Source organism: Corvus moneduloides, chromosome 1, assembly GCF_009650955.1.
Source record: "Corvus moneduloides isolate bCorMon1 chromosome 1, bCorMon1.pri, whole genome shotgun sequence".
Lineage (NCBI taxonomy): Eukaryota > Metazoa > Chordata > Aves > Passeriformes > Corvidae > Corvus > Corvus moneduloides.
The window spans coordinates 101,394,727-101,412,598 of NC_045476.1; the positions used below are offsets into that span (position 1 = coordinate 101,394,727).

The following is a 17,872-nucleotide window of genomic DNA, read 5'->3' on the forward strand; positions in this document are numbered from 1 at the left end:
TTACACTTAAATATTTTTGCAGTATACAAGAGACTGTCTCAAGTGCTGTAGTTTAGACACAGACCAGTCTTGAAAAACATGATCAGCATCATCAGATAAGTTCTTCCTTGATGCAGTTCTTGGCTAAAATGCAAGAGTTCAGTTATTATGGAGCAAGTCAAACACATCCATAAGAGTTGCTCCATTGTTCTGAGGTACTTGGGACATCCATCCCTTCCACAGCAGCAGACACCTTCCATAGGGAGTTCTGTGTATGTCTGGTAGCAGTTACAGCTGAGTGAACAAATCCTCATGCTCAAAGCATCAATTGATGTAAATCACTACTGTACTAATGAAGCCAAAAGAGCCACATCAGTTTGCAACACAGGACATGACCCACACTTGCAGCCTGGGAGAGCAAGTCAAAGGAAAACTGCTTTTTCTTTTTATAGCCTGGTTCTCCAATCAGGATTTTTGTCTGCAGTCTGCACTGTAATTTGGTATTGAAGGAAAAAGAAAAAAAAAAGAGCACCATACACTTTCAGCAGACAAATCACCATGAGCTATAAAAACTTGCTATAGCTGAATTTACTCAACCAACCTGCAAATGTCCCAGATTCTTCAAGATCCAAAAACTAGGAACAGCAATTGTTGCAAGCACACTGGGAACACCAATTCTAGTCCTTATTAAAATGGCTGGCTCATAAGCACTAACATCCCCTACATGGAACTACTGTGATCCTGAAAAATCTGGCACTCAGGAGACTTTTGGGGGAAAAAAAAAAAAAAAAGGGAACACAACAACCATCCTACACCTGGACACCAACCGGGCATGAAGAGTCCAAGCAACGAGCACAATGTTTACGTCTGGGGACAAGTGAGAGAAAGGCTTTTGAACTGAAAAAGTGCAATACTAAGCTCAGATGAAAAACACCTAGGCAAACAGAAACATCAAACTAGGAAGTTGTTGCTCTATTACTGTGCAAAGACTAAGTTACCTATTTTGCCCCTCTGAGAATGTTTTAAGTGTTTTAACATGGTTGTAAAATTAACCTGACAAGAGAAAGGATAACTCAGCTATAAACAGGGAAAACAGACAGGATGACTAATCATGCAGTTGATAAACAGTTTGCTTTGCTAGAAAAAGAGACCTGACCTTCAACTATTCAGTTCTTCCATGCCTGCATACTTCTGCCGTGTTCCCTGAAACCCTCCCTACTCTACAACACTGCGAGAACAACCCCTGGCAGCCAGCTCCCAGGACTACTCCCAGTGCAAAGCAGCGATCCTGTATCTTAGAGAGTCTAGAGAGCCCGTGCTCTGCAGTCTCCTTCAAAGTCCCAAGAGACCACTGCTCACATATTTTACTAGCATCCCTGTCACCCTAATTTCCTGCCTCTGAAGTCAGAATTTAGGGTGTGAGCTGAAGCTCTGCAGGCACACCACATTCCCCAGAATGGCACAACAATTTCTTGGTGCTAGTCACCTCGTTCTCTTATGCAGGCCTCCAACAGAAGGACTAGCACTGCTCTGTCATCCCAGTCTGAAAACAAAGAGAGCAGCAGAGCAAAGGAAAAAGAGATGAAGATTTCGCTTTCATTCTGGAAGGGAAGAATTTCTAAAGGCTTTGTCTAAGCAAAGGAAATGAGCATGACTGTTAGGGACCATTCACAAGTATGAATCTCAAATGCTAACCTCAGGAGTCCCTTATGAAAGCTAGCACTAAGCAAAGGGATGGGCCAGAATTTACTGTTCCCTTCAGCTTTACAGAGGGAGAAGGTGTGTTGGGAAAGCTTTCAGGCTTTGCCACACGTGAGGAAGAACAGGTCTTCCTTCACTTGTCAGCATGATCCTTCTCACTGAGCAACAGGTAAAAGAAAAGCTTTTAAAAAAGGAAATAATGCCCTTTTCCATTAAGATTACAAGTTAGAAACCCTCATAACGAGCACACTGATCCTAGAAGAAGAGGGAGAATTTTTTCTATATGTAGACAACAGCTCTCTGATTTGCCTACTTCCGTGATCAGCATTTCAGTGGCAACCCCCTCCCAGTGCAGGGTTAGGAATACTCAGTTTCTACAGTCTGTCCAAAGCAGAGCAGGGACAACTGTGTTCTGAACAGGACTGATCCAGAGACATGAATAAACTTGAACTGAAGTAGGCATGACAAAGTCACACAAAGGATTTCTCATGACTTGACCCACCATGAACATTCACAAGCCCTAACAGGCACTGCAGGAAGACCTAATTGGATTTGTGATCCACATTTACACTTTCTGCACAAGAAGGAGGAGCAAGCTTTCTCCCATAGACTTTTCCACTCACCTAATAGACACACCAACTAAACTGCTCTAAATCCTCTTAATTGCCTCCTTGAGTATCTAAAGAGCGCAGCTAAAAAAAAAAAAACACATCTAAAAAGTGGCAGACAGTATGCTCTGAACAGACAGGAGCCACACAGCCCTGGATGTATTTGATAACACCAAATCAAACCACACACTACACCAGTTCACACTAATGAGCCGGCTGGAGCCTCCTGCTAAATCCTTACCAGTACACAGCAAGAGTTCAGGCCAAGAAAAGCTACATGACTGCTCTAAGTCTCAAATCAAGTCTTGTTTCTGAATCTGTTGCTGATGAGACTTTAATTCCAAAAGCCCTGTGCTATAAATCACTACATGGCTGAAAAAAAAAAAAACAACAAAACTGGAGGAAGTGAAGTGTTAATACAGTGTTAGCTTCCCCTGGGATTTAAGGAGCTCTGTGAGAAGACACCTTGCTATAAAAGCAAATCCTCTTCTGAAGCAACTGCCAAACATGGTCCTTAGGGAGAACAACACACAGGCCACTTAAACCTGATGTCATCTTGACATTCAGGCAATTCTGCCCAAGGTTTGCTTGATGATTCAAAATGGGAAGAATCAGCACTCCTTAGTGTAAGGACAGAGGGAAAAAAAGTCATCATTTGCCTGTTTGCCAGGTTAACTAAGTCAAACAAATGTCATTTGTGACAATTTTTTTTTCCTTTCAGAACTTACACATCTGTTTGCATTCATACACTACCCTGGCATGAATAACTTGGGTATGACACTGACTATCAAGATGAACAGATAAGATTTCTAAATGTGAAGTAGTAGTACCAAGATCCCCTCCCTCCACCAAGTGGAATGGTGCACTTGGCATGCTCAAGTGATGACACAGTACCAGCAGCAGAAGGCACATTCCCCTCAGAAAATAAAGGGGCTCATGGTGATTCTCAGCATGGTATCTTTCAAACACCTTACAGGCAGCAATGCAGTCCCTCTACCTGCTATGAAGCCATGACATTCCTGCCAGGTGCAATGAAGTGCCTGTGAGGAAGAGCAAGATGGCTCCTAGAGGCCTCTTACGTAATTTCAGCCTTTAAATGGGTGCCACAAACCCACTCTTCCCCTTGCCATAGCACACTCTGAGGCACTGAAATGAAACTGCATCTTACCTTGTCTTTGGATAAAAACCCTGAGCAGTGGATGAGCACTTGAAACAGCCTTGAAGAAGTTGTCATCATTATTAATAGGGAGAAGGTCTCCATGCACGTCAGCATATCCAATCATCACTTCCAGGTTGGCTATGTGATGAATGTGAAGAATTAGTTTGTAGAAGTCTTCAAACTTTCCTGGCTTGTAGCGATCCAGAGAGAACCTTCTGAACTCTGCCCCAAACTGCAAGAGAAAGCAAACACAGCATCAGCAGATGTGTCACCACAGGCCAATGCTCCAGTCTGGCATTTGAACGTGGTATACATCACCTCTCTTTTCACAGAATTAGAGAGCCGCAGAATCAATCAGGTTGGAAAAGACTCCTGAGATCACCGAGTCCAACTTCTACCATTCAAACCTATTCCATGGCGCTTACAAGTCTACTAAAGGCCTTTTAGGCCCTCCCATTAGAACATAACCATGGCTACCAAGACACCACAGGTATATTCAAGTGTTCCACCTTAATATTTTTAAAATGTGATTTCTTTTAAGTTTTCATTAAATCCTCTAGAGGTTAACTGAATTTGTAGGATTTAACTTTGAAGGTCCAGCATGCATTATCATCATCTCAGGCATCCACAGAGCCATTCTTCTCCACTGTATTCACTCTATTGCTTTCAAAAGAAGTTACTCAGCTATTCAAACAACCTTATAAAAATTCTTTGCACGTTTCCCATCAATACCACTGGGATTCCAACCACAAGACCTTTAAAGAAGCATGGTATGTGAGCGCACAGCTTGTTATTAGAAAATACACTCACTCTACACGACCCCTGAATTTCCTGGCAATCCATGCAGCAGAAGGAAAGTTAGTTTTCATGGCTTTAGTTTTTTTGTCACTCCACTGGTTTTTATTTTTAAAGCTTTATGGACCATTAAGTGGTTGTCAAAAAAAAAAAAAAAATGGGAGGAGGAGGGTGCGATTTGGCACAAGAGAATAGAAAATGTTATAAATCCATCCAGCTGTTTTAAGTAAGTCAAAGTGATTGGGGAGACAATTTCAAAGGACTGATATTAGAAACAAAATATGCTATTAAGGAGGGAAAAATCTGATCCTCTAGTTCAGGAAATTAAAATAATGAAAACGGGAATCTAGTCAGACTAAGCAGCTTAAACCACCTTTCCGGTACTTTCAATATTTCAGACTGTAGAATATGAGTAAACTACTGTTCATCAACCAAACCTCTAAAACCATCCTAACTCACTCTTGCACACATGGAACCACAGCCACATATCCAAGAACAAGTAAGGCTGTAACTAGGACCTCATGGAAGTTCTTATTTGCAAAGTCAGCCAATACCAGGGCTAGAAACCAAAGACACAAAATTAACAAGCACAAAAAGAAATAAAAAAGGGGAGAATCCTCTCCAGACAAATTCTTCCTCAAAATGGAGAATGACTTGCTTAGAGGTTCTCAGCTGTTAAATCAACCATACATGCAAGCCACTCTTCTGCTGAGACTAACAAAAGTATGAATCATCACCACAATCATCTTCAAGCAAAAAGAAAAAAAGAAGCCAACATAACCCTATTGGCTTTGGGCACAAGCATGTTCTCAAATTACTTCCGCAGTTATGAAAATCCCACTCTTGAGCATCAAAGCCTAGTTGTGATCATCTGAAAGCTTGTTTAGTCAAATTATGCTGCTTGCTTGTAATATTAACTGCTAGTTCCAGTTTGGATTTCAGAGTGCCCATCCAAACGCACAAAAGGCGAACAAACCACAGCTGGTTCCAATGGAACAAACGTTCCTCCTTTGTCCTCCACCCCCTGCTCCTCCCCAGAAAAATCCAAGTGGAATCTTACTTCTGTGGACACACTTCAAACCAAGTAAGAAAAAGCTTAAGCCTTTTTATTTAGCAAGTTTTCTTAAAGTTTTCTTTTTCCTAGATTCAAGCTAGAAAAAGGCACCTTCAATTGTCAAGTTTAATATCTATCTACATGATAAACGAAAGGGGCAGGAACAAGGTCTTTGAAGGTTTTGCTTGGAGCTGCATCTACTGCTCTGCACACCTGAACAGGAACCCAGGATTCCTTGGGATTCCTCTAGCCAAAACGCCAGGGCGCTCAGATGCCAATGGCAGTAACCATTTGTTTACTGGACAGCTCGTTTAGGACCATTAGCACGCATGGTACCTTCGAGGAAGCAGCTGCTGTGCAGTCTGACCCCAGGCAGTACAACACCCATCCTACACAGCCCCCTCAGACCCGTGGTCTGCTGGGGGAACCCATCCATCCTGCTCTGCCAAACACACAGCCAAGGCAGGGGTCAGGTCCTGTGCAGGGACATTGCATCCAGCAGGAAAGTGACATGGAAAAGGACAGAGGAAAGAACTAAGGATGGTTACTAGCACTTGGCTGGTATGACCCAAAGCTCAGCTTAAGTTGCCACATGAGAAGACAAGTGGCAAAAGGGCCAAGCCTCCCAGCCTAGCCCCTGCAGGCACACTGGAAACTACTGGATCAGTGGAGCCTGACATGTGGGAATGCCATTGCAGGCTTGGGGCACTGAGGTCTGACAGGAATGCTGTACAGTCAAATTGACTTGTTCACATGTTCAGCCTTAGGAAAGCCCAAGAGTCAATTTCATTTGCCTGGGAATAGCACAATGGTAAACAAATGCAAGAGATTTCACTTGTGCTTTCTGCAAGACCCAGCTTTTTGAGGCAAGGGAGCTAGAAGGTGATTCTGTAAGGAGAAGGGAAGAGTCAAGAGATTTAAGCAGATAATGAGAATGACTTTCTTTTTGTTTAAAGGTTAGTATTACTGTAGTAATAGTTTAGCCGATTTATTCACCCTGTGCATATACACAGGCAGCAACCACTGTCAGCAGGTCTTTTCAGAAGAGGGGAAAAAAATGCTTCAGCTCATTCATCATCCCTAATGAGGCTGATAGAGAGTATCACAGTAATAATGGGATTTGCAGTACCACTCAGCTTGGAGACCGGGTGCTCTGCATTGTATTCAGCCAGGATTTCAAGATAACATCCACCGTGTATCTTACAGAAACTACACATTCTGGTAGCCAAAACGACTGCCTGCTTCTCTAAGTCACAAAGTTCATCTTATCATATCCCTTCACAGAAAGATACACAAGGACTGGTGTCTGCCAGCAAAGTCTTTGCCAGAACAACACTGTACCACACTGTGTGATAAACTAACAGTTTTAACAAGCAGATTAGTTTTCCATAACGAAGTAAATTACTCAGGCCTATTTCAGTTAAAAGAATTTAGTCTGACAGAGCTTATTATGACTGAAAAATCCAACTTAGAAAAAAGTTGTACATTCTGTTTCACAAAAATAACTTCCGTTCCAAGATCCTCAAAGTATCAGCCAACCACTATATTTGTTGTCTGCAGTTTCATGACAAAAAGCACACAACAAAATACATCAGGCAGGAACCCCGAGCAAAAACAGATGCCCAGAAAAGTGTTCTGATAAAAGTTGTGTTAAAGAGGAAGGAAGACACAGCTAGCTGATCAAAACTTACACAGGCTGATCAAGAGCAATCAACTGCTTTCTTTGGCTTTTTTTCTGGCTAAAGGGTACAAGAGGTCAGAGGAGAGGAGAGAGCAGGATTTTGAGGTTTGTTTACTTAGAGAGCTGTTATTTTGTGAAATGAAAGAGTTATTTGCAAGCAAAAGAAAGCAAGTAATTTTTTTTCCTTTAAATTTTAAGTTTCAAGATGTTTACAGGACCAAAAATGAAGCCCTGTGTTTATGGGGTGCCATCCCTCTAGTTTATTGCTGGCTTTGAAATCAGGCTATTGTAATAAGACGACATCAAAGAACACCATTTAGCAATAAACATGAATTACATTAGCCACCTACTTCTCTTATGGAGTAAAAAACTCAAGAACAGAAAGAAAACTAAACACTTTCATCCTTGCACAGACTGTAATTTCTGCTTGCATGTGAGATTTTCAAAACTGGGAAGGCCTAGTCCTAGTCAGGGATGCATTATCAGTGAGAATGAGCAGAGGGCAAGAAAGAGGAGGAGGGAAGACAGTGTAAATGGTTTTGCACTTGCTGACTTCACCTGGGACTTCAGAGCTCTGCTGTCACATTCATGTCTCTGTTTCTCTGTCCCCTTTTTCTCCCACAGTTACATCTTCCCCAGCTCACACAGAATTCTCTTGCTCTGCTCCCAGGGTCAGAGTGGTTGTCACTAGTGCCAAGATGCCACCAAACAAGCAGATGGTCTCTGCAACAAGTTCTTTCTTCAATGGCTTGCTCCACAGCAGCTCTGCTTCACTAAAATGATCGAGCTGGTGGAATTTCACATTCTGCTCAGTCCCCTGCTCACATCTCACTATTTCTTTCAATAGAGAGTCACAGGAACAAGACAGCCTATCTTCTATTTGCCCTTCACAGAAATCCCATCAGAGACACAATTTCATTACCTTCTCCCCCAAACATTTTTCCTGATTGACATCATGCCGTACTTCTACCCTTCTCCCTTCTATTCCCTCCTTTTACTCTCCCAGAAAAACACAGCCATGCTTTAGTATCTTAAATGCTTAGAATAGTTTATCTTACCAGAGAAAACCAGTGGTTCCCCTTCTTGTTCATGCTTCTTTGACACAATGCTTCACATTTCTGCTTTTCGTTGGAAGAACTATCTTCGTAACTCCTTCAACCCTCTCCAGTGGCCTGTCCTTAGAAGAGAAATTCTTCTTTCTCTGTTCCCACCACCCTCAGATCACCTTCTGCTCATGAGATGCACCTCTCATTCAATCTCACATAGATGTCTTCACAGGTGCTCAGCTGTCAGCTCAAGGGCAACTTAAAGCCAAGGTTACCCTTTCCCCTGCCTCAGTTACCTTATTTCACAATTTTTGGGAACTAGACCACTACACTGCCTATTTTGACTCACTGCCACATGGCAGCCTGTGAAAATAAGTTATCCACAAAAACAATTGTATCAGCCTGTTTGTTCGAACTGATCATCCCTTTCTTTGCCACCCTTGCTCCAGTAGTTCCTCTCCTATCAGGTCACCCACACAGCTGTTTTATCCCTGCCATCTCTGCCGGCACTGCCTCCAAGCAGCACATTGCCAGCCTTCCTCACTGCCTCACCTCTTGATATTTAAACCCTCAGTGCCATTCTCCTTCAAGAAACAATCATTCACAGGAAAGCAAAGCCCTTAAAATAAATCTGTGATTTAAGTGCCAAGTCTACCTTTCCAAAAGTAAATCTCTTTCCTTTTTTATTCCAGTCCCCTGCATCTCTGGGAACAAACCAAAGTCTGTCTGCAAATGATAGAGACCAAGGTGGTCCTGTATTGTCAAGCAACACACACTATCACACCACAGAGCTTAAGCACAAATACAGCACAGGATGCATACATCCACGGCATGCCACCACCAGCATGAGGGGGAAAAGGAAGATTTGGCACCTTGCCACCCAGAGGGACAAAGGAATCAGGTCTGGTCAACACTGCGATAAGCCCGTGAGCCTAGCTTCCTGCAGAAAGGCAGCCCTGCCCTACTACAGGTCTCTAGCAAGGGCAAACCACTTTCGGAACATTTACTGAGAGCTATCTACATGGATACAGGAAACTTGTAACCAGTAAGGGCTCTGGCTGGTTACAAACTCATTTAAGACTCTTTTAGCTGCCGCCAGAGGTTTCCCCATGAGCTCGGTGCCAGCAACAGCTGCAGAGAAGTAATTTGATGCACATGCACGCACACCCCTGGCCAGACCTGCAGGGGGACTGGGAACAGCTGTGCAGGGCAGAAGCAGGAGGGATGGCACAGGGCTGGGTGGCCCTGGGGCTGGTGCACCACACCCTTCCCCAGACATTTCTGCCTGAATTAACTTCAGACATTTCCAATGGGAACGGACTACCTCTGTACCGGGAGATCTTGCCTTCACTTAGAGGGAGGCAATGTCTCCCGAGGTACATTTCATCTTTTAACTGCTGGCCTGCCATTGTAAAGATAATTAGGGGCAAGCAGTCAATCCTTGGAAAACCTTTCCTAGTTCCTAAAAGCTCACATTAAGTGCACACAAAGTCTCTCACAAAGGGAATGATAAGGGACTACAGAGGAAGGCACTATTAATTGCACCTCTGAAGAACTCCTTGGAGGTGGCTAGTCCTGGAGCCTGTTAGACAGAGCCTCCACAGGTATTTTAACCTCACACGGGAGACATTCCTTTCTGACTTGGCTGTAAACAATATTTAATTTTCTGAGGTGCTCTTTAAAGTTGAAAGGTCCATTGTTCCGTGTCCTTTAGGACAGTTTCAGTGTGGCGAGACTAAATTTGAGAAGACTACTCACATAAGACAGACTGGCTGGACGAAGTTTTAAGCAGATCAGAAATTCCCAGGTTACTAGACTAAAAAGTATTACAAACACGAGAGAAGCTGGAGGCAGGATCAAGAATGGGAGAGTATGGGAATACTGGAACACGAGGTAGCAGTCCTTGCCCTTCTGGTCAGTGCCAACCATCCAGTTAGCATAGCTGGCACCCAAGCCCATACCAATATACTTGCTTCAGGAATACTCTTGGAGGAACTACCATCTTTCTGTGACTAGACAGAGACCTGAGACTACACAAAGCCTGAGCACCAGAGCACATCCTCCACTACACACAGAAATGCTCTGACACACCAGGTAGCTCAAAGCACATGTTCCAGCCTTCCCTGTATCTCCTACAGGCACTACTGCTCCCACAGCGCCAGAGTACGGGTTAGAGAAGAGAGTAACACTGCGCTGGTGCTTATTGCAGCTGACTCCTGAACAGAACTATCACAAGATGACTTGTCTGTGCAACACTTATCAGCTGAAAGGTTTGGCCTCTCATCCGTGAAGGGCAGCAAGCATGCACAGAATGCACTGTTGTGGCTCATCTGAAAGCTGTGGTCACTTTCTCTCATGGCACCTAGTAGACAGACTTAAGGTTACTAGGTATGACCACTTCAGAAAGATATCCTACCATGAAAAACAAATATTTGTAATGAGAGAGGAACCGGGAGTTTAGTAGGTGCTATTTAGCACATCAGAATAAGCACAATAGCTGCTGTGAGAAGCCCAGCAAAATGGGAGGGAAAGGAACAGAGGCAACCCTTCTTAAGAGATTAATGTTTACAGTCTCTCTCTTGACATGTTTTGCAACAATCCAGACCATCTCAAGTTGCTATTACTGTGGCACACTGTCTTCATTTGAGAGGGGGAAGTACTGCGGTTTTCTGAGTCCGTGCCACATTTGGTTTGCATATAATCGAATATGTTTTCAAGCTCAAAAACAGAAGTTAAATCAGCTGGTTACAGGGCTTTTTACTGCACTTGTTTTGGTTTTACTCCAGGTATGACAAGTATGACCTTAACTTGGAAGAATCTAAAGTACTGCTTAAAGACTTTAAGCAGACTTAAAGTCTGTCTTAACATTCTGTAGCATTTTAAAAGAGTGCTTCTTTTTGATCTATTCTGAAGTCTGCTACACATGGAAAACTTTTCTTGAAACTTCAGAAGGCCTGTACAGCTTCAGGGTTAGAGTGAAATCAAAGTACAAAAGTCTGGAAAACACAATTTGTAGACCTCTCTCAGTTAACACCAGACAGTGCAGAACCAGACCTTTAAAATCTCTTTAGAGGGGCCTATTAAAAGTAAACTTGCTCTACAGCTATTGCTGCAGTTCTAGCACTGCTTGGTGTTACACTTCATACCTTTCAAATACACAGCATGCATACATGCACTGCCACAGCTGAACAGTCATGTGGACAGGCAGTACCAGCAACTTTGGCAGGGGCGAGGGGAAGATGCAAAAGGTTTAAACCAGCAATCTTTATGTAACAGCACAGGCACACTTCTTCTAAGATGGGGAGACAGCACTTGAGCAGGACAAAGCACACACAAGCTGTTTGAATGCTACAACTATCTGGCAGCTGGGCAGGCTTGCTAAAGCACTGACTTCTACACATGCCTCAGACCAAAACACAGTCTTTCAGCTGCTAGTGACTTTGTAAGAGCAGAGCTGATCCCAGACATGCTTTTTGTCTTCGAACACCGTAACACTATCACGTCTACCCAGGACACATCAGAAAATTATTGAAAATGTATTAAAAATCCATTTGCAGCACCCATCTAAACACCAACATTTAATGAGAGCCGAAACAGGACAGGAGAAGAGTATGAAAAAATATGGTTATAATTAACTGGTTCTATTTATCTTAATGAGGTTGTTTATAGTAGTAGGATGTTAGTCACATTATTGTTGATTTGTAAATCAGTTTGCAATGCAAGAAAACATGACACTATTAATAAGGCAGAAATGCCACAGTCAGCACGTGAGTCAGGTAGCTGTGCTTTTACACTCCTCAGCCACTATCAAAAATTCCATTGTCCCAGAGGGTTCATCAACAACAAAGGGTTCTTTTGCAAAGGACTTTTATCAGGGAACAATGAGTACATTTAGCCATTTTTGAAATCATGAAAATTAATTCTTACTAGTACATACAGTTTACAAGAATTCATATAGCAGTAACAGAAAAACAGTACTCTGCTGCTTTTCAGCCAGAAACATGGAGCAGTCAGTTTCAAAGGGAAAAAAAACCCCAACACACACTTTCACAAACAATTCAAAGTGCTATCATTTAAAGGCCTGAGGCAATCTTCTACTACTCCAACATATCTAAGAGACTGGAAAAGAAATACATATTTGGGCTGATAGCTACCCTCCTGTTTGAAATGCTGTGTATACAATTCAAGGGAACAAAACATAAAATCTCTTTTCACTCAGCAAGACGAAAGAAGATTGGCTACATGGAGTTATAATCAAAGAGAAGTTCCACCCCTAATGTAGGAATTCCTATTTTAAAAGCATTTGTTCTTCTGTAGGCTTATACTCACAAGCAAAGAAGCCTGTAACCTCTCTGTAGAGCTAAAGACAGAAAATGAAAAATAGGTTAAGAACTCTGCCTGTGGCCATGAGATCCCAAACAAAACAAACAGAAAAAGCCCCACACATTGCACTGGAGCTCTTGGTAAAAGGGAAAAAAGGGGACAGAAAGGGTCATCTGGAAACCTTTTTCAGAGATTAGAGGCAGTTTCTTGAGAGGGGACAGATACTTCACTTGTCACCCAACAGAGGAAAGGAGCCAGTGAGTACTAGACACATGAGAATACACAGTTGTTCTAAGCCAGCAAGATAATGTGTTTTCAGATCCTGTCTAAAAGGGCTGAAACATTAATCCTGAGCTACAGAGACAACACCTAGATAAGAACGGAGCTTCTAATTTACTTTGTCGTGAAAGACAGGACAGAAGGGCTAAGGTGTAATCACAATTCACTTAATATTTTCCTATGACATGTGCCAACTTCTAAGCAGGTTTCTCTTTACCCTTCCTCTTTTCTATCTAGCAATAAGCTTTGAATTGTTTTGATTTTAAGGCCAGCTCTCTGAGGATGAGGCAGAGGAAGCGAGAAAGCAGGGAGCCGGACAGAAGGGGACTTCTTAAAGCAGAAGACTGCAGCAATTTCCACCACTGCCATGTCTGAAAACAGAGGTGTGCACAGACGGCGGAGGGTTTTCCCCTTCAGTATTTCCTGCAGCACAGAGATCCATGAAGCTTTTGCAGCACCTTACAGTCACACAGAGAAAAAGTGACCTGACATACACCAAAAGTACAACACAGTGCCACAAAGCTCACCCTTCTGCAATAACACATAGCCAAAGAACATATCGCTGCCAGTGTCCCCACCATGTAGTCACAGACATTAAAAATCCACGGACACAAGAATCATGAGCTGAAGCATACTTTGGGCCACGTTCCCAGCAGGGGGGGATGGGTCAAGCTAGGTTCAGCAGAGGTACAGGCTGGTTCGGACCCACTGAAATCCGATCATCCACAAACCTCACAGGTCTACTGGACAAGAAAAGAGGAATACCGCCTGCAGTTTTTGGCCGTTTGGCACAAGAAGGATGTTGAAAACTGGAGTGAGTTCAAACACCAAGATGCTCCCTCCTTCTCCTCCCCACCCCCCATCCTGCTTTGTTTTTAACAACCCTCTGGCACACATCAGGAACCTTATAACTTGAGGATACTTGGGGATTTCCAGAAGTGTCTTACCCAGTATGATACTTAGTGCTGACAAACTCTCCCCTTCCAATAATCAAGGCATAAACTGGCTTTCAAGAACTTTTTTTTGGAGAAAAGGAAAGAAAGTCAGAAAATCCAGGAAAATCAGATTTCACAGGAACTATTTCTGAATTATGACTAATGCAAGATACCAGCCGGATGCCGGTTTATCCTTAAGGACGGAACCACCTGGTTATCGTAACAGAGGCAGGGATATCAAAACCCCAGCATCTGCAAACTATCTCCCATCCAGCTCCCCACAACCATTTTTTCCAGAGCTCCCTCTGATCAAACTCGATCTTCAGAGGAGAAAAGCTATTTCACACCATTGTGTAAAAGCAGCACTCTCTCACACTCAGCTCCTCTGCTAAAAGGGATTCCACCTGCCCACGGACTGCCACTTCCCCAGCCTTTGAAAAGCCACCAAGAATCCCTTGATCCGTGGCCAGCAGCATGCCCCGGCGCAGAGGCTGAGCTGCACCCACCTCCGCTCACCTGGCAGCCTGCGCTCGCAGGCGATAGCTGCAAAATCATGAGTTCTCAGACTCAACTTTCAAGTTCTCAGGCAAGCCCAGACAGGCCTCACACTTACAAAACACAAGCAACTAAGTGTTTAAAAGGTTGACTACGTACGGCTACCAAAAGTAGCATTACTGAATCTGTTTCCCCAGCTTTAGATAGTTCCTGCAAACAAAAAAACTCAACAATCCCTATTTCTAGATGATCACAGCACAACAGCACAGTGACCCACAGGGAAAGGATGCCAGCATCACAACTGACCCTACAAGATCACCGTGTTTTTTGTAACAGGTATAAGGTCTTTATACAGTACCTCGCCAGGTACCATTGGCCAGAGCTTTGCACTGCACCTCCTTCAGACCATTGAAGAGTAACTCTGTGACAGGGAACCTACGAGCTTTACAGGCAAAATAAAACCATCTTGCAATGTCAGCACCAACAGCCTGCTGCATCAACAGCCTAGCTGTTATTGTGCCCAAGGCATGCTAAGAGTAAAACCCACCAGCACCAGGAAATTCAACAGCACAGCTTCCACTGACACACACTGCAGGTTCACGGATCATCACTGGGTGTAGGCCCTCAAGAGGGTATTTTGAAGTTAGCCTCTATTTGAAGTTTTCTTCCAATGCAGTAGAGTTCTCTATAGTAACTTCTGGGCTATCAGCAGTGACAACCCTGAGCTATAGAAGGCCTTCAAGTAAACCCCTCCTGCCCATACAAGTTTATTTTCCTTCCCTCTAAAAATCCACTATCATTCACAGGCTTACAACCTCCCTATATATCACTCTGTGCCTATAGAACCAGGTAGGATTCACTTACAGAATTCCTGCAGCTGTAAGGGAAGCTATGAGCTCTTTACTATAAGGTTGCTTTCTGTTAATAGAACAAACTCAAGCTATGGCAATATTGAAGTAGAAGAGAGAGGATGAACTTAAAAGTTCTCGTATGTGGTCAAGGCTTTAGTTTAAAGCCAACAGAATGTAAGGGGTATAATTCAGTAGACAGAGACAGGATCTGGAGCTTTTGGGAGCCACAAGGAATGTCGTGGGTGGGTTACATCTTAGAACCAGTACAAGCCGAACCAAAACTTTCCAGCTACAGAAGCAAAATGGAACTTTCTAGGCCAGTTGCACGCTTTGAAGCAGCAACAGAAGGTTAGGAAATAAGGGCCTGAACCCACATTTCAGGTGTCATGTTTAGAAATGAATGGAGGCTCCCTTGCACACAAAGTACTTCTCCCGCTGAAGCCATCTCCGCTCTATGCATTGCTCAAGGCCATTTGATCTGAATGCAAATTTTAACAGCAGCAATGAACAAAAATGAGCAGCACCAAGCACAGAGTCCCAAAGACATCACCCTCAACACCATCTCAGCAGGTGATCAGGGACTCCAGGAAAGGCTAACGTTATCCATACTCTTTTCAACTTATGCACTACCTACACCTTGCCTGTTATAGGTGTATAAAACACGGACTTCCAGGGAGATTTCTCACTTTTGCTTAAATGCTACTTATTTTTAACCTCAGAGGTGCAGGCAAGATTTTGACGTGCTGGTTCAACCGAGAGCGACCAAAGCTTATAGACGAGAGCTCAGCAAGACCAACGTGAGGCACAGCCACCCGACACCATCCTTCGAGGCGGCCAGCTCCGGCAGCCCTGCCGATCTCGGCTCCTTCCCCAACACCACCGGCGGGCACAAGCTGATGCCGGTGCCGGCATCCCGGCACAGCCGCCGCAGGAGGGGGAAGCTTTCCGCAGGTCTCTCTCTGGCTCGTCCGGCTCGGACCTACAGCGGGACTGGAGGGGGGACCCGGCCCTTCTCCCTCCCGGTCCTCCGCCTCTCTCCTCAGAACGCGTCGGGGCACCCATCCCGCCCACCGGGAGCCGGTCGGAGCACCGAGGGGTGAAACGTCCCGGGCTGGGGCGGGAGCGGCACCGCCGCCGCGCCTCCCGCTGCCCCCGGGCCGAGCCCCAGCCCGCCCGCCAGGCGAGGCCAGCGGCGCTTCCCGAGCCGCCCCACGAAGTTACCGCCGGAGTCCCCGCGGCGAAACAAAAGATGGAGCAGGAGCGGCGGGCGCCACGCCGGGGGAGGGCGGGGAAGGGTCGCGCCGCCGCCTCCGGCCGGGCAGGGGCGGCTCGCCGGGAGCTGCGCCCGGAGCGGTGATCCCGCCTCTCCGCCAGCCGCCGCCAGCCCGTCACCGCTCTGCGGGCTGCGCCTGGCACACGGCTCCGGCCGCACCGGGCGGGGAGCGGAGATACGGGGAAAGGAGGGGGGGGGCTCCATTCATTTTCGGGAGCACCACCGGGCAGGGGCGCTCCCGGCCGAGGCCGCGCCGCGGTCTGCTCACCTTACTCTTCACTTCCACCGCGCTGCACTCCAGATACCGCAGAGTCTGAGATTTGTTGAAACTCCGGTTCATCTTCCCGGCCCCGCTGCCTCCCCTTCCCGCGCCGCCGCCACCGTCTCCCGCCCGCCCGCCGCGGGCCGCGCGCCCCCGGGCCGCCCGCACGCGCCGCCGGCCCCGCTCGCGCCGCGCTCCGCTCCTGCGGCCACTTTGTTCCCGGCGCGCGCGCGCCAACGGCAGCGGCGGCGGCCGCAGGATCCGCGCGGGGCTCGCGCTCCGGCTGGGCCGGCGGCGGGCGGGAGCCTTGGGCTGCGGGACACGCCCCGGACACGCCCCGGACACGCCCCGGACACGCCCCGGACACGCCCCCGCACCGCCCGGACACGCCCCGCGGCGGCCGCGGGGCTCGGGCGCTCCCGGCGGAGCCGCCGCGCTGCGGGAATTGGTGCGGGAATCGGCGTCTCGGGCGGCCGGAGGGTCCCGCTGCCGCAGCCGCGCACGGAGCACAAAGCGCACCGCGGTACCGCCGGACGGCGGCCCCCCGGGTGGCCTCCCGCGCTCGGAGGTGCCCGTTGTGTGCCACAAAGGAGACCCGCACAAACTTTTCCAGACAGCGCTGATTAATCTTTAAAGAGGGTTGGGATCTGAGAAGTGCTGCGAGTCATTAATTTGAGACCACAGATCGCCAGGTTTGGGAGGAGAGTTTCCACCACGCCCTCCTTGAAATAAATCGGTGGACTGCCTCCCTCTGCTAGCAGCTCTTACTAATTAGGTAGGTTATTAATTTGAGAATCTCGAAAGAACTTAACTTCTTTCCATCTCCTGCCAAGGATATTTTTAATTTTAACAGATCTTTTTCCTTCAGTCAACTTCTTTTAGTCACTGAGAGCCTTTGAAAGTGGTATTTTTTTCCTACACAATCCTGCCCAAAACATCAGTCGTGATGTACAGAAGCTCAGGACACGGCACAGACCTGTGCAACCAGTTTTCTGCTGCTTGACATCTCCTAGGATCGTCTGCCCATCTAAGCAAGGAGCATAAAGTCCTAACAGACATTACAAGCCACCCATCTCTTCTCTAGACTCGCAGGTGTCAATGGCACTGATGGGAATACTCACGAATTTAGGGGCAAAAAACAGGAACCGAGTTGACGTTTCATGTGACTCCAAGTAGGAGGATCAAAGCACATGCCCCAGATACAAACCAGCTTCATCTTATTGGAAAATGAACCTGAAATGAACATTTGCCACATTTTCTGGCTTGCAATGTGTTTGGAAGGCTTGCTGTAAGTTAAACTGGAAAAATAAAGTCTAGAGAGTTGAGAAAAGAAATGTTTGTATGAACCTGATCTTTTCCTCTTTTCATCTTAGCATGAGCAATGCAGCAGCTTTGCTTTCCTGCTGTGATAGCCAAGGCCAAGCTGTGGAG

At 45.9% G+C, this 17,872-nt stretch overlaps 1 protein-coding gene across 2 annotated transcripts in view; it reads right to left on the reverse strand.

Moving 5' to 3' along the window:
* The window catches only part of LOC116449168 (partitioning defective 6 homolog gamma-like), a 65,438-nt gene extending 48,872 nt beyond the window's left edge, over positions 1 to 16,566 (reverse strand). Inside the window, exons 1-2 of one of the 2 annotated variants that reach the window (XM_032120337.1) lie at positions 16,448 to 16,566; positions 3,457 to 3,679 (exon numbers count right to left, since the gene is read on the reverse strand). In XM_032120337.1, the coding sequence (XP_031976228.1) occupies positions 3,457 to 3,679; positions 16,448 to 16,519 (295 nt within the window). In that variant the 5' untranslated portion in view covers positions 16,520 to 16,566. Of the gene's footprint in view, positions 1 to 3,456; positions 3,680 to 8,035; positions 9,310 to 16,447 lie in introns of those variants that run through there. The other variant, XM_032120346.1, reaches the window with a different exon arrangement.
* Between the last annotated feature and the right edge of the window lie 1,306 nt (positions 16,567 to 17,872).